Here is a 17,573-nt window from a genome sequence, read left to right on the forward strand (position 1 = left end):
TGTGATTTTAGAGAGACAAAACATTTGAAGGCTTTGATGAATGTAACCAGCCACCACTCCAAAAGGACTGTCTTCCTTCTGGGCTGCCTGTTATCACTTTGTTCTGGACACACTCTCCATGCAGTAGCAGAGAGAACTTCCTGAGCTGCTTTACCCACAAAGTCCTGCTTGCCCCTGATCTTGCCAAGGGGCATATTACCCTCTTACGTGATGGCGGATAGTCCAGAGGAGTGGCACCTCAATGGAAGGCTTGGCAGCTGGAAGTCCAGGTTGGCCAGTAATGTCTCTGGTAGTGTCCTACACAACGGAATATTAAAAGTGAAGCCCGAGGCGGTTGAAGTGCTTGAGATAAGGGTTTTGTAACTTTTCAGTCCCTCTTACAGGAGATGTTACTGGTAGTGTCTGCCGACAAACAGTAGACAGCTGGATTATGCACAGTACATGAATCTATAACGGAATCCCAGCACCTAAAATGTATTATTTAAATGGGTAAATCGAAACAAGAGAAGGAAATTATATCGCGGTTCCTCACTGAACAAAGCGGTACTCACTTAAATCTAGAAGGAAGAAGTAAAGGCAGAGATCAACATGGGTAGATAGTGAGATTTATCTAGCCAAGAGTTCAGGATATTCTTCAGAAAGGCGGTCGAAGAAGAATCTCTAGAGTTGGTGTTAAACAACTTCTGGGGAATGGTGAAAAGCCCATAAAGAAAGAAAAAGAATTGTCAGTGATTCTGCATAAATGTCACCACCGTATGGGACCGCGGTGGTGGTGGGGGGAGAGATAAATAAGCAGCAAGATAACCATTTGATAGAAAACTGGATTTTAGAGAGACTAGGAATAATAATAACGACACAGCAATAGGACTGGATGCCCAATACCCTCGATTTTCAGAACAGCACAGTGGCGTGGTTTTAGTCCCATCAAGTGAAAGTAAGGCTCTGCGTTATTTGGAACAGTCATGTCTGCGGTCTCGATAAATAAACTTTAAATGCTATCTCCATAGGATACTTGCTTACCAGGATCACTAACATCTTTAGCTACGCTGAAAATTCAGTGGGCCTAGAACGAATATAAAGAGTCACTATGAGTCACCAGGTATGGCCATTAATCCAGCATATAAAACATAATGAACCTAAGTGGAATATTTAGCCTTAATACCTATAATTGGGCACAGGGTCTGTTTCAATTGAAGAAATCATAATGGAAGATCATAAGGCAATCAATTTAGAATGATTAAACGCTTTGAATAAAGTAGGAATTCCAGTGGGATGCTGTTGTGCATTTAGACAGATGTAACAAGCAAGTGCTATGAGTTACAAAGTATTTGTACAAGTCATTGGTGGGATCCCAGTAAGGACACTGTTAATAATAATAATAATAATAATATAGACATTTATAAAGCACGACAGCTACCTCCAACAGAAGTGTCCCGGCGCTATAGCGGTAGGATGCATGTGTCAAGCCAAGGTCAACGAGATCTAACCTGGGCTAAAGAGCCAGGTCTTAAGGGACTTTCTTAAAGTCGGCTCTGATTGGATTAGGCGAATATTATTCGCCAAAGAGTTCCAGAGCTTAGCCGCCAACACAGTAAAAGATCTGCCTCCTATGCGGGCTTTGGCGCAGCGAGATGTGCATAGCAGCTTCTGAGAGTTGGACCTTGAGGAAGCGGGTTTGTTGGTAGTGGCATAGCCGGTGTTTTAGGTAACTAGGGCACTTGCCATGTAATGCCAGAAAGGCCAGAATTAAGGCCTTAAACTCAATCCTTTTCACCAACGGCAGTCAGTGGAGTTGTCTTATATGCAGAGAGATGTGATGTCGAAACGACACTTGTCTAATCAATCTTGCAGCCGCATTCTGTACCATTTGCAGTCTCCTAACAAGATAGGCGGGCAGGCTCAGGTGCAGGCTGTTAGCATAGTAAAGCCTGGATGTCACTGAAACATGGACAATGACTCTGCGCCTTCACACCCCAGTTAGCTATGAGTGTGAACAGAGGAGCCAGATATATGTTAAAAAGAAGTGGGCTCAAGGCCGACCCCGGTGGTACCCCACACCATTGTTGTTTGGGTTCCGACTGGTAGGGTTGAAGGGCGACCTTCTGCATGCGATTTTTAAGAAAGGACTTCAGCCAGGTGAGTACCACACCTCCAATTCCTGTTGCTTGGAGTCTCTGTACCATGATTAGGTGGTCCACCGTGTCGAACGCTGCAGATAGGTCCAATATAGCTGATGCTCCAGCGTCCACAGTCATACTTACTGACTCTGCCACTTCCAACAGTGTGGTTTCGGTACTGAAGCTATTCCGAAATCCGGACTGTGTATCATGTAAAATATCATGTCCCTCAATAAAGTTAACTACCTGTTGCTGTACCATTTTTTCCAGCATTTTTGCTGGTAATAGTGAGGACGGGCGATAGTTGTTTAACTCCCCTGGATCCACATTGGGTTATTCCCTCTTCAGATATCTGGTCATTGGCTGTTTCTTCCACACCTCTGTCTGCCACTTCCATGCCAAGATACCACAGTCTTGATCACCTGCCATTTGAGTATGGTCCTCCCAAGTGCTAAATTCAGCAAAAATCAAAAATATTCTACATCACCTCGACTGCTCTGCTCCCTTCTCTATCTGTCCCATCTCTACCTACCCTAACATCTTGCCTTTCTCATGAGCACCCATGAATCTTGGTGTTTAGTGTAGCCTTTACTGTGATTACTGTCAATTAGCACTTATGTAGCACATAGACTGCCATCAGTGTGGCACAGCAGTGCCTTATGACAGATCAGAGTCTGAATTTTCCATCATGGACCGAAGGCTTGTTGAGTGTTGTGGGGGTGTAGCTACATGAGACAATTCTCATTCATCACCTCCACAGTGATGGTGCCCACGGCCACCTCCTCATCTGCAGGACGCAGCCTTACCCGTGCTTAATTTGTGGCTGGGGTTGCAGACGGTGAGTATAGACACTCATTATTGGTGACTGGGATGTATTTTTCATCATCAGACTTTGATCCAGAGCAAGAGAGAAAAACATAAAAGGGAGAAAGGGAGTGAGCAAATACCATGCAAATGAAAAAAGCAGTGTTGACAAATAACCTACAATAGTGAGATATAGAGACAGGTAGTATAAGGAAGAGGCACAAGGTGGAATCACAACAAGGTAGCCTTGGCATATGGCAAGTCTGGTATTTAGCTCTCAAGTACATCCTTGGGCCCATGAATTTATTTCATTGCATACTAATCACCGGGGCTCAAATCCCATGTGACATAACATCAGACCCTAGTTAAATCAAGTGGTCAGGAGCAGCCTGCTTGATTGTCGGTTTAAAAGGTGGTTAACATCTCACTTCACGCCTCTCCTTGGTGTAATTCACACAGGAAATTATGGAGATCCCTCAATGCCTTTTCCCTCACATACGATCCACTGTGAAAATTATCTCAATCTCCTATAATGCTTTGCTTATAGAATACTATGTCCTCTGTGGTACTCCTTTATTGTACTTTCTCTTTTGACACGTGAAATTCTTGTCTGATAGACCACCTGTTTTTCTTTTCTTTTCAACTTCACTGCGACTTCCATGGTAAAGCACTTGAGTAACTTGCTGTTTTTTACTTCCTTTGTATTTCTCATGGTTTTTTATTATTTGTTAGTATTTTTGTGCTCATTATCATTTTACCATTGTGTTATTACTTATTTGTTTATTTGTTCTTTTGAAAAATTCAATAAAAATGATTTGAGATAAAAAAAAAGGTGGTTAAAGGAAGATAAGTGTTCAGTATTCCTATATAGAACACAGATGTCTGTTTTAGCACCAGGCTATTGAGATTTAGGTAATAAATATAGGTATGTAAAGGATTACAATAAAGTACTCCACATATAAGTACCTTGACAATATTTGTATCTCCATAGTACTTAGATGTGAAGTTACGAATAGTAAATCTATACTCCTCTTCCATCATGACATTCAAGTAGTCTACATTTTGGCCATGATATTTTGGTAAACCTATAGTTTTTGTCCTCGATATTCTGACATACAACTGTCTTTTTACAAGGTGTTAAGAGAGGTTACGTGTTTTGACTACTCCGGCTGGTGGCTTGTGTGTTAAACATAGGTGTTAAAGGGAGCGAAACATTCTGCATTTCTTACTCACAAGAATCATGTCTCTTCAAACACTCTAGGAAATACATTTTTACAATTTTTAAAAGAGCCAGCTTATTTGCAATTGATATTATTTTACAATAAAAGCTGCTGCAGCTCCACAGATATCACCTTGTGTTTTATACGCGATACAACCCCAGTAAATACACTCCTTGGGAGTGGGTGACCTCAAAGAGCGTTTACTTCACAAATTGACGCATCTTCCCTTGCACGAGAGGCACCAGGCATGGTATTCATTGCACTCTGACTATTAAGGAGAGAGCAAAGCAGCTGCGCATTATGCTTCGGCGCTCACTTGACTCCCCGCAAACAGAAGGTTCCAGATTACACGCGGCCCTTGATCGCTTCCATCCACCCACAATCCGCTTCAACCAGCTGGGTCACACACTCCCAGGCTGCGCGCGCTGCCCTCGTTCATCGCTGTGGCGCAAATCATGTTCTCATTAGACCACTTGCCCTCAGACACTGAAGCACCCTCGAAGGAAGTTTAGTATTTGGTTTGGAGAAAACAAATTGATAGCATTGGTTTGCTTTCTCTAATAAGGTATTTCAACTCTAACAAGGTATTAAAAGCAAACAAGCAGCAGGCTTAATGAGATACAGCGCTTCCCAAGTGCTTTTAAAATTGGACCTTTCACTAGAGGCACCATTGCAGTGAATATACTCCAGAATGAGTGCTAAGTGAATTACAATAATTGCCATAAAGCATAAAATAAAATGAAACACATGGGCAACTTTGGTTTGGTTTTGGATATACTTTATAGTAAGTGACTAATTTTTTGTCTTAACAACCAAGTGTTTGCCTCATAAATAAGACACGGTTGGGACTGGCACTGCTGCCTCCTGGAAACTCATGTACAGATTGTGAAACACATCTGAACCCAGGGAAGTATCTGAGTGTAGGCAGAGGTAGGCCTTTCGCAGTCCTTCCACACTTGCCTTAACCTCCATTTCTGATCCAGAAACGCAGGTGCCAGTGTCATAAAGTGCCCATGTCAATGCCACTCATGTCACAGACATGAACTTCATCAGCAGCATGTGGGGATGGGACAGTCACTGCGTCGCATGCTTTGAGCTCAGGATAAAAGAGCCTTTCTAATAATCAGCCAGAACTGATAATTCTCTTGGTACTTTGTGAAGCCTCGTGTTTTCTTCCAAAATCTGCCACCCATGATTCCTAGTGACCACTCTACAATTCGTACAGAAAATGCTACCTGCAAATATATGGCCTACAAAAGGCCCCATGAAGCACTTCTTCATTCTTAACTGCAAATTTACGAATTTCTTTCAGAGCACGGGTTACATGCCTCTTAAGGCTAACGCCATGGATTCGTTCAGTGGCGAATCGCACAGGTAACGCTGTGGGATAGCGGTGCAGGGGCGAGGCTGGGTGGGGGGTAGTGGTGTGTGACATACGACGGGAAAGTGGAGAGTAAAGAAAGAAATAAAAGCACTTACTTTGCGCTTGCAGCATTATGTATATTATTGGAAGCGCTAGCAGGTGCCATGGGTGGAGTACGCTGCAGTGGCCTCTGACTAGGTCTCTGGCACTTATTTTGTTACAAATTAAGAACTGCTCCACAGATCTGAAGACTGAGATCAGTGGATATATACCCCAGCAAGTACTGGGAAAAGCATGATATGGGGAAACGTCTGCCTCTCTGAAAAAGATTCCCACTCTCCAGCAGCAAAGACCCTTCTACACATTCTAAGGGCAGACCAGTGGGGGAACGCAGAAACATCAGAAACTATAAGGGCCACTACTGGAGGACATTTGAATGAGGTTCAATAAACAAACTCAAAACACACTGTGAATGTTAATGCCATCCCGCAAGACAATGTTTGTCATATCAAGAGCTGTCACATCCCATGGGGTCAGTCTATACCTAAGTGAGGATTATACACGTACAGTGGACTGGCTATCCTTTTCTTTCTTCTGTAAGATATAGCTCGAAAGGGGAAGGACAGCATTCTCAATCCTCTGCAAGCAGAACAGGGCTGCTCATGTCACCCAAACAGCCACCACCAATCAATGCATACCTATGTATATCTAGGGCCAGATTAACTAACAAGTGCTGCACCACAGCACAGCAAGAAAAATCAAGAAAAATTGCTAAGCTGCATTGTGTCATCTGGAGAAAGCGGAACAGCACCATATCTTCAAAGAAATTGCACAGTTCTGCTCTCTGTATGGGCTTGTTCACTTTGTGCTGTCTAGCGACAATGCAGGCACCCTGAGACATAATGCAAGGGTGTCTGTGTTCTGTTCAGAATAGATTGTGTGCAAGAAGGTGGACTTTCCTGCACAAAACTATCCTTTGAGGCTATTCCGTCTTTGAATGTTTGCTGCAGAATGCAACACACATGCAAAGAGGAAATAGCAAGGGGGAAAAAAGATATTTACCCTCCTTACGCCAGTGCACCATTTTGTCCCAAAACCATGTCTGCAAGATTTGATATGTGTAGTATGCGTCAACATTCGTGGGTGGATGCATGGGAATGACCATGCACCCTGCATGGAACACCTCCCTGACTCAAAGTAATGCAAGGAAGTGCAATGTGGTGTGTTGCGTTACTTTGTTTTTACAAAGCAAAACAAATAACAATTTGCATTCCTGAGTAAACACAAAAAAGAATTTTGTGTTGGGTCTATGTTAAAAAATAGTTCACATGAAACCTTTGTAAATGTGGGCCTTAATGTAAAATGGTGTATATTGATACTCATTGTTCTCTCCAGATGTGCAATTGTATATATCCAGTGCACTAGGGCAGCTACATGCGCAATGTTTGACTGAGATACACATATTTGTCCTGCTACGTGTAAGCATAGCTGGATATACATGGGTGTATCTGGTTGTGTCTTGTATACTTGTATATTCTTACTGTTTCCGGATGTTATTGCTCTACATGAATATGTCTTCCTGTGACTGAATGTGTACTAATGTGTCAAAATATGGATTGCAACATCTGGATAGCACTGCTTTTAACAGATATTTATATTTTCATAGGCTGGTGTACATTGGTGTATTCAGATGTGTACTGGCGCATCAAAATGTGAATTTTGTGAGTAGTTATATCCTGTATTATTCTGATGTGAATTAGTGCATCTGGACATACATTGGTAATGTGAATATTATTTGGGATATGTAAATGTAGGTAGAAATTACTGATGTATCAACATGTTCATTGAATGGGTCTAGCTGAATAATAGTACCGTAGAGTCAGTGGCTTTATATACAGCTATGCATTGGTGAAATCAGATGTGAATTGGACTATATAGCAATGCATCCATTGGTGTTTACAGATATGTATTTGATTGTATGAATATCACTAATGAATATCAATGTACCAGGTTTGCATTGGGGTGTACAGATTTGCATCCGTGTAACCAGATGTGTTTTAGATTATCAAAATATGCACAGGGGTGCGCAATGTGAAGTGTCATATTCCAACATGCACCAGTATGTTTAGAGGTCAATTATGCTTTGCAGATGCTTATTGGGGATTGTGGGTGTCCCATCAGTTATCCTCAATTTAGAACATTTCATAACACAAAAGGACTAAAGGTAATTTGTTAGCTCTACTGTGAGGATCTTGTCCCATTACCATGACAACCGTGGTCAACATTTTTAAACATGTGATTATACACTTAAGAGGCTCCCAATCCCCACATAGTCTAAAGAAGGCAAACTCCTGGACTAGCAGGTCACACATACCCTCCTGCTCCGTCCTTGTCATTTCTTCTAGCTTCTTCTGTTTCAGTGTGTCCACAACATCTGCAAGGCTTCCTTTGCGTCGCTCTGGCGTTCCAAAATTGACACAGCTCATTAGCTCGCTGCGCTCACGGCCTCCATCGTCAGGTTTGTGTGGTGAGGTAGAGTTATTTCGAAAGGAATATAGGGAACATAACTTATTGCTCTCTGATTCCTGCAAAGAAAAAGGCACATAAGTCCACAGGCATTTATAAATGGCACATTATAGTCATCAACTGGAAAAATTCAGATAAAACCAGAATAAATGTAATTCAGCTACTTAGAGCTAGACGCTGAGGTCCAGCCCACGTATACAAGCACCATCACCTCTACCAGCTTAGACATGTGCCCCCTTCGCATCATTCACTATAATACCATGCTATATTGCTTGGTGTAATCAACCCCAATATATAATTGCTGCTAGTGTAAATTGCACTAACATCCTACAAAAGGAGTAGGGGTTATTTAGAATTTGGCAGATAGAGAACTCTGCCACAAATGTGGCGAATTACCCTGTGCTCCAAATTCTTGGTACAGTAGCTCTATATAGAGTTATATGAACCGTCATATTTACGTTGGCGAAGACTTCTCCGGCTCCACCTGTTGAAACCTTAGACCGATAGCCGCATGGGCATCGGGTAATCAGTCTAAGTACCTCAGACAATCTTCCCTATTTAGGGTGGATGTTCTGACATACTTTTTATCTGTTTGGGACTGACAGAAAAAGCCTAATAGTCTTAAACAGAACAAAATGATAAAGATAATTCTCATACTTTTAGAGAAAACGTCCATCAGGTTGTCAGTGTCATTTGTTTTTTGTTTTGCAAAATTCTCTGAAGGCATAGAGATCTCAGCTAGGCATCCAGACTCCCCTAAATATATTCAAACATCCCTAAATAACTTCCTAAGGAGAAAATTCAGAAATATATTTATGAGTAGGTGAGGTAGTACTCTTGTAGTACTATTTTACATACTCTTAAAAGCTTTTGAAGTTGAAGTAGTAATCTGACAATCTCCAAGGTTGAATGTTTTTATTTTGAAATGCTAACTTTAATGATGAGGTCAACAGTTACTGTTTTAATTCCCTTGATCAATAGATGATATACTCCTCTCCCTTAAGAAGGTGATACATCTGTCATGGTTTAATATTATAGTTGGAATGTTTGGGCAGGCTAACCTTCCTTCATCCATATAAATTCTAAGAGCAGCCCATTCCTTTTAGATTTCTACTGGCACCCAGTGTGGTTCAGGCTAGGTACAAGAGAGTATAGTGGTTTACAATGCACTACACTTCTAAAGGCCCGTCTATTTGTGGAATCGGATACCTCTCCTCTCTGGCAGCAGTAATTTCCTGGAATAATCCTGTGTACTTCAAGTGAGGATATTAGTCTCTACTTCCGTTTAGATGACTTTGCATGAGGGCCGTGGGATCTTGTGCTCTCTCTCCTGATGCTGTGCGTGGATTTATTTGTCAAATTTGTTTAATTCTAGCACTTTTTTAAAGGCAGCTTCTAACGCAATAACTCTGCATGGACCCTATGCAATGACTTCACCTTGAATCTAAACTCAAAATAATAAGAACGTAACATACAGGTCAAATATTTTTGCACCCTTAAGCTGAATTTTGAGTGCACATGCTGCACTTTGCATACGTAATTTTCACCTCCAACCCTGAGCAATGCAGCTTTATGTCCATAAGGAACACCTCATGCAGTGATTCTGGTGTCGGGTGAAATTGTCACATTCTAAAGTTTAGGGTTAGAAATGGATTATGACATTTCTAGGTGGGACACATTGCAATAGGTGAATACCCACAAACTTCTATATTTGTGAACATTTACCTATCTCTTGTAGGTAGGCAAGATGTGCCACTATCCTAAGTTTTCTCGAGAACTGCTAGGATTCTTCATAGTAACTGACTGATCGATCACATTTCCAAAGCACACGCTAAATGTGTTTAGTCTCCTAAATAATGGTGCCCTATGGATTTAGAACAAGTAGGCCTTCGGGAACTTTCTGAAGGATATCAGTGAACGTTTGGCAAAGTCACAAACAGAATGAATGCCAACCTGGACACTGGAATGAAGGTGCTCTGCTCTCTTTACAAAGCAGCTTTATCCAGGGTTCATCTATGCAATGGATATTCCCATTTGTAGTACCTGTGTCAGCAGAATGGATGTCACGATGGTATGCGGAAGAGATCTGTCAACATTGTGCATATACTTAAATGTTAGGCAGACTAGCTTAAAATGGATGCTTGCTTTAACTGGTTGCTAGTGTAGGCAGGGCCAGATTGACCGTAGCTGGCAAAGGGCGTTTTTCCAGGAGGCTGGAAGGGTGGGAGCCTGTTTTGCAGCAGTGGGTGCTGTTTTTTGTTACTGGGGCTCGGTTTTGCAGTGGGTCAGCAATATCTTCCCCCAGTAACAAAAGCAGCAGTATTTCACACATGCACACACACCCATTTCCCCCGGGGCTTGTTCTACAAAATTACCTGGGCTGCTTTGGGCTCTCAGTCCAACCCTGAGTGTAGGGATTTCTCTTGCAGCCATGACGTATTCCAATTCGTAAATGCCCGACAACTCAGTAACATGCCCCTACGGGCACCATTAAGTAAGACTAATCTTCTAAAAAAACACTCCCAAGGGTTTTATTGCCCATTTCATTTAATACTTCTGTGCTGCTCAATCTCAGTGCTTGTTACACTTGGCCTAAAACTTGGGAACTCAGAAACTGCTAGAAAGCCAGTTTAACCTTAAAGGAGACATAGCGGTGCTGTTAGTGCACACCATAATGTCTGTGAACAAGATGGAACAAGGACATTCATTCAAATCAACGCATACTGCCCATAGTCATGAAGAGTTTTTAGTACTGTCAGCACCATCATCACAACGTGTGTAGAGGGGCAGAATCCTGAAAGCTCAGTTGCTACTCCCATATGTAGACAAACAAGTTTGTCACTTTCATTAATGTGGTTCCTCTCCTCAACTACAGGTACTTCCAGGGGAACCACAGAACCCCTGTCAAATTAGGAAGATAATTTTGCCCAGATCTTGAAGAACGGATCCCTTATCCTTCTATCCTCCTTTGCAGTAATTTGATGCAGCAAACAGACACAGACAGTATACAACAGGCACAACTGTATCATGTTGGATACAACAGAAAACCAGTGTTTTGATGCAAGCGAGGACTCCAGGCTTGGTTACAAGCTCAACACAATCAGTCCATGAAATACTTTGTGACCATCAAGAGCACAATGATAAAAATCCTGGAAAGGCCTGCGTGCCTTCACTTGTTGGTCAAACTATGCCGTTGTCGCCCAAATTGAGAGTGGTGGTACACACTTGGATTTTGGTACCCCAACTCAACAATACTACAATTCCACTTACTCTACCGACCACACAGTGACAAAAAAGGAATCAGACTCTGATCTGATGGAAACGTAAGAACAGTTTTGGTAGGTCACTTCCGGACTTTCATAAAATGCAGCAATGACATCCCAAGGCCAGATTTTATGCTCTTTCCTGGAGGTGTAGGGAAAATTATATTGAGGTTGATTCTGAAATCTATCTTCATGATAATAATTCCACTTTGCCCTACCTCAAGGAGGTTTGTCATCCTTGGATGTATAGCATCAATTAATAACTAGAAATGTCATGCCATGGAGGGCAATTTTCAGACATATTGACTTTTTCGGGTGGAGTTTCTTTGCTGTGATAGAAAACAAAAAGAAAGAGTATCCTCATCTACTTTCAGGTATTTGGAGTAGAAATACTGCAAAAAAAAAAAAGTTGTGGAGAGAAGTAATTTGAAATTCAAAGAATGTTTGTGTGTAGTTAGATCAAACCTTGATTACATATTTATCTTGAATGCGGCTTGTGGTGTTGGGAAATATGGGAAATTATGCAAGCCAGTTGCAATTTGAGATGTTGTACGGTGCAGAAAGGTTGTTTCCGCTCAATCCTGTCACTGCACTGCCAGCAGAGCGAGTTCCAAAAATGAATGCATTCCAGAGCAGCAACCGTCTATTGTTAGAGACATGCGGGAGTTGCACAAGTGGTAAAGAGGAGAAATCGGTACTCTCTGTGGTACTGCATGTACAAACATAAAGGACTCAATTACGATGCGGTACGGAAATCATTCCGATAGAAACGGTTTGGGAATGGTTGCCGACCAACTCGGATCACGAGAGAACAACCGATTACAATGCATCTGCATACTTCCAGACATGATTCGGTCAGCCTCCCCTTGACTTCAATGGGAGACTGCGCACCGACCGAATGCATAGGCTCCCATTAAAGAAAAGGGTGGTGGGGAAAGTCAGCTACCCTGTGGCAGGCACCCCCTGGGACCTGCCACATTGTGAATGGCTGGTAAGGGGGCCTCATGGATACCCCTACTGGCCCGATTGGAAAGGCTCTGGGTGCAGGGTGGCCTGCTATGGGCCCCCAAAGTCTAATTCTGACTGATGACTCGAGTCAGACGGTATAATTCGGAAAGGCTGTCCGAATCCAGTATCGTAATCGGTCGTTCGGCCCATAGAGACGTACGAGTTTGCTCCGTACGGCTCCGGGTTCGGATTAGGATATTCCTAACGCCTAACTCGCATCGTAATCGGTTGGTCGGAAACCATTCCGATTCGGTCAGAAAGACACGTTGCCGATCCGATTTGGACGGAGCAAATGCCGTTAGGCCTTCCAAACCGCATCGTAATCATCCCCAAAGTGTTGAAACATAAAAGGCAATGATGATTTTAATGCAAACACAAAAAATGCACATCTAGCATCTCAGTCTTGTACACTGTGAGAGGACACGCGTTCTTAAACGAGAAAAAACATTCACAATCAACCGCTGTCACATGTTTTTATCAGACTCTCATGAGTTTTGTTTATCAATGATCTTGGACTACAATATCTTGGCAAACAAAATGATGTTTGCACACAAATCTGCAAGGAGCCCCTCAGTATTTAACTGTAGAACTCCAACAGAAGTGATGTTTTAACGAAAAAGCACTTCTAAAATTTTTTTCAAAACCCAGGAATTTTTGTAAATGAAAATAGTGGGACACATTTTTCATCTGGTCCCAAGGTTAAGTGGATTAATGGAAAAATATCAGATATCAATTATCTTGGCAACATATGCACACCCATACCTCCAGTTGCTTTAATCTATCTCTCTCCTTAACGTACACATAACGTCTCTCTCACAAATACACATACACACCCCCTATCTCTGTCTCACTCTCTTATACATAGACACTTGGGCCTTTGCTTTGTTCTTGCAGTGTGCAAGGCAAAGCATGGACAACTGAAATGCATCATTAATATTTACAAACCCTTGCAGGGGGCGATTTACGCTGCCTTGCAATGGCTTGCACTGCGTTACATTACACTTGGATCTGGCGGACATTCCATGGGTGGAGCTTGGGTGTTCCTTTGCATTAACCCTTGGATTTAATGCAATTCCAGATTTATAAAGGTTCTAAACCTGGGCTTGCGTCAAATCAGTATGCCTATCAAAGGTTGGCATAACAAGGACAAAAGCTGATTTTCTCTCCTCGTTATTTCCCTTTTCCATTCTGAATCATTCATAGAAAGAGAAACATGATTCCAAAGATTGTTTTTGTGCAGGAAGCAAAGCCTTCCTTCACAAAAACAATCCTGCCCATAACACAGACACCCATGCACCATGGTGTAGAGGGGGCCTGCATTAGCGCTAGGTAGCACACAGTGTGCCAGTGCAAGGAGAGCGCAGAAATGTTCCATATTTGTAAATATGAAGCATTTCTGCTCTCCCCGATTCCTGCAACTCAGTGGGCGTGAAACATTACTATATATATATCCCAAAATTTATCTTTCTGTCTAATCTGCACAAAAATGCACAGATACCTCATATCTTTATCTCTCTCAATGTCTCTCTCTCTCTCTCTCTCTCTTGCTCTCTTTCCTTCTCTCTCTCTCTCTCTCTCTCATTCTTTCTCTCTCTCTCAACCTTACTGACCTTTCCCAAAGAGAACAATTAGAAAGAATAAGGAGCCACCAAAATGTCATTGTTTCAACCTTAATCATTAAAATTGTGATATCGAGAGATATCACTACTACAAAGCGAATTATCAAAAATAACTGATTTGAACAATCAGATTCCAGGAAATTACCAAGAAACACATTAATTCAGAAGCATGCCATGGGAGTTGTATGCTGGGTCTGGCAAACGCTGCTGCTCGTGATCCCGGAGTCTGCGAGCCCTCTCCTATGTAGATATCAATGGGTGTTTCCAGTATTTTCTTCCGAAGACTCCCAAGAGTTCTTCTGTGTTTGATGTTGAGAAGTATGCAAATCACCATACTTTGATCACTCGCGTACGGTTTCAATTAAAAAGGAAGAGCCAAGAAAGATCTGATCCAAATCTATGTCTCAATGGTAATAGTCACTTGTCAGAAAGAAATGCATACAAAAATATATGTAATTAAACTGACTGCAGGATGTACAAGAAATGTAGCACTCATTGGTGCTTTGATCTTAGTCCTTCCTTCTCCCATGCCCAAAACATATTACATGAGGATTATAAAAGCTAACGTGGCAATAAACTTCTCAGCGCTATAGCACACGTGCAGAAGTGTGGCAATCTGAAAAGAAAGATATTTAAAAGCAGCAACTAAATTCTAATCTATAGATCTGGAGTAGCGGATTTAAAGACGTCTTTGTCTAATGTTGCCTAAAAAATAATTCATAGTATCAGTAGCAATGATAATCAACTGACAAGCCTAATCTCCCATGACTCTTCTCAAATGCCTTAAGACACCAGGAGCTTTATGAATGTAAGTTATGAAACAGAATGGGCCTGATTCACAAATGGCCTGCGCACTCGTGGTGGAAGCCCCGCTCCTTCCACAATCGGGGCAGAATCTCCGCAATGAGAATTCTCATTTCAGTGATTCCGTTTTGAGTACGGAGACTCCCCCAAGAGAGCAAAGGTCCTTTGTGAATCAGGCCCAATGTATGGCAGTCCCTTGCTGCTTATTAGGTGATCTACTTCTGAATTTTGAGGTGAAGGAAATACTTGTGCAAAAACGTTTTATGAATCAAACATATAGGGGCAGATTTACAAGAAACTGACGCATCTCTGCATCGGAGCGGAGATGCATCAGTTTCCCTGCGCCTGTGTGCAAAAGCCTTACACCACCATAGACGCGTCATATTTAAAATATGGCGCACCATGGCGCAGGGATTGCCAGATGCTTCAGAAATTCTGACAAGTCTATTGGCGTATTCCAAGCAGGCGTAAGGTTTTGACGCAGTGGCATCCTAGAAGTGGCACAATGAAACCGATAGATTTCACTGAGTCACTTCTAAAAGCCTTTCCTGCATTGGAAATCACACCCTGCATCCATTGTACCTGAGGCAGGTATAATATAACACAGGGCTTTACAAAGTGACGCATCTCTCTAGACGCGTCACTTTGTAAATGGGCCGCAACGTGGTGCATTATTTACGCTGCAACTGCGTCACAAAAAGTGACGCAATGTTGGCGCAAAAGTGATGCAAGGGGGTTGTAAATCTGCCCCATAATGTGCGCTAGCATGCGGGATAGCTGGGATTATTTTGGTCAGAGACATTTGCAGGTCAAACGATTACAGATGACTAGAGATATAAGTTGTGAACAAATGAAGTAGCTACACTGACCACAAAAAAGATTACAGAAAACGTGTCTCACCTACAGCAACAGAATGTCTTGAATGTCAGGATTTAAGGGGTTTATTCAGGGTAAGTGTTCGTGGTGCACAAGCCCCAGCAGCTTATTCTCTACGGTACCTGAGAACTGTTTAGAATTCTCTGTCAAGCAAAGATTGGACATGAAATCAGATGGTGAGCACTTTCTAGCTAACATTCTCAGATCTCCAATTTCATAGTAGTCAACACAGATATGGCAGTGGCGTAACGAAACTTGATGCCCCCCAACCGCTCCTTGCAATATACATGGAGGGAGTCCCCCATGCTCCAGACCCAGTCAGGAGGACTCAGGCCAAGGGCCCTCCACCGGTGCCCAGTGCCCGAGGGGGACCCTTGGAGCTTGGAGCACCGCGGATGCTGCGGGGGCTAATGTTTCTCCACTGAGCGGTGGGCCAAAAGGTTCTGCAAGATGCTGTTTAGCTCACTCTTTGATAGCTGATCTAAGGTAAAAGGCTTAGGTATGCAAAAAATACCTGGGAATGAAGAAAACAATTGACAGCAGTCAATGCAGCCAAGAGAAAAAGAACCCTAGGACTTATTCATAAAACTTTCTTTGGGAGTAAGTTACACATATTTCTTGAGCAAGCCATATTTCATAATAAACTTTGCAAATATTACCCCTAATTTACAGATAAAGTATTAATGGGAGTAATACATATTAGTCTGTGCCATCATCATTCAGACACTTTAAAATTTAAAAAACTCCAAAATTGATTGAAAATTCTTCTAAGTCTACTTATGATCAGAAGAGAGACCAGTCAAAAACTGCGTTTAGCAGGCCTGCTGGTGGATGTTTCATCGGGTGGAAAAATGACCTTAAGGCACTGCAGTTGTTAATGGTAACTGTCAGTCAATTGCCCGCGTGACTTTGTAACTCTTTTAATGTCATATTTGCGCATTCTGGGCCTACATTTTGCACCTTACTCATAAGTAGAGTACACCACTCTTATTCTTACATTAAGAGACAGAGCTTTGGAAAAAAATGCAGTAACTCATTAGCTGAGATCACATTGGAGAAACAGGAAGAAAAATATCGGAGGCCCAGTAGAAGGCAGATGTATCCCCTGCAAACAAAGGAAGTGAGAAAAAGAAAGTGGGAAAGAGAAAAATGGAGAACAACTGATACAGCAACACGTGTAGATGAAAATGGAGGGAAAGAAACAGGTTGTGATAGAGCAGGGCAAGGTAGTTAGAGAAAATGAGAGATGAGACAATGAGGGGCAGAAAGAAAATGAGACAGATTGCTACAGTGGTACTCACTGCTGACCGCATTTTGTCATTGGGGACAGAATGCTTAAAGCATCTTTCCCTCCTGCCCGCTGTGACAATGAGGGGCATATTAGCAACAACTTTTGAAAATTATCGCAAACCGTGCTTAGTGCGATTTTTCTTATCGCCTCCTATCACTGGATTTTATTGCGGAGATAACGCAGTATTACCAATGTTTATCTCCACAGCGATAAAAAATCCAGTGATAGCGGCGGATCCCATCTATAACATGAGATTTCCAGCGATATAAATCGTATCGCTAAGGAAAACCTCGCTAATAGGCAGGTGGGGACTTAGCCATAGAATCGACCTCACATTGACTATTATGGCTAAGTCAGGTTTTACCAGGTGTAAAATCCCGGTGCTAATCACGGTTAGCGAGCGTTTTTTTATCGCGTCTTGGGTATTGCTAATAGGCGATAGCTGTGTTAGCTGTACGCCGCTACCAGTTTGAGTACGCCCACTTTGCATGTCATTAGCGATAAATATAGCTGACATGCAAAGCGGGCCCCAAACCGGTCGCTAGCGCCTGGAAGCTGTCGCTAACTGCTGTTAGTGACAGCTTGATAATTGGGCGATAAACAAATCGCCACTTTATCGACAAAAATTGCTGCTAAAGCGGCAATAACGCCCTTGCTAATATGCCCCTGAGTCACAAATAGT

The 17,573-nt window shown here is 42.3% G+C and overlaps 1 protein-coding gene across 4 annotated transcripts in view; it reads right to left on the reverse strand.

Moving 5' to 3' along the window:
• SOX6 (SRY-box transcription factor 6) overlaps positions 1 to 17,573 on the reverse strand; it is a 789,572-nt gene that overhangs the window by 445,134 nt on the left and 326,865 nt on the right. For all 4 annotated transcript variants that reach the window (XM_078681028.1, XM_078681029.1, XM_078681026.1 and 1 more), the window contains one exon: positions 7,879 to 8,089. In XM_078681028.1, coding sequence (XP_078537154.1) covers positions 7,879 to 8,089 — 211 coding nt within the window. The remainder of the gene's footprint in view (positions 1 to 7,878; positions 8,090 to 17,573) is intronic.

Source organism: Lissotriton helveticus, chromosome 3_1 (assembly GCF_964261635.1).
Source record: "Lissotriton helveticus chromosome 3_1, aLisHel1.1, whole genome shotgun sequence".
Lineage (NCBI taxonomy): Eukaryota > Metazoa > Chordata > Amphibia > Caudata > Salamandridae > Lissotriton > Lissotriton helveticus.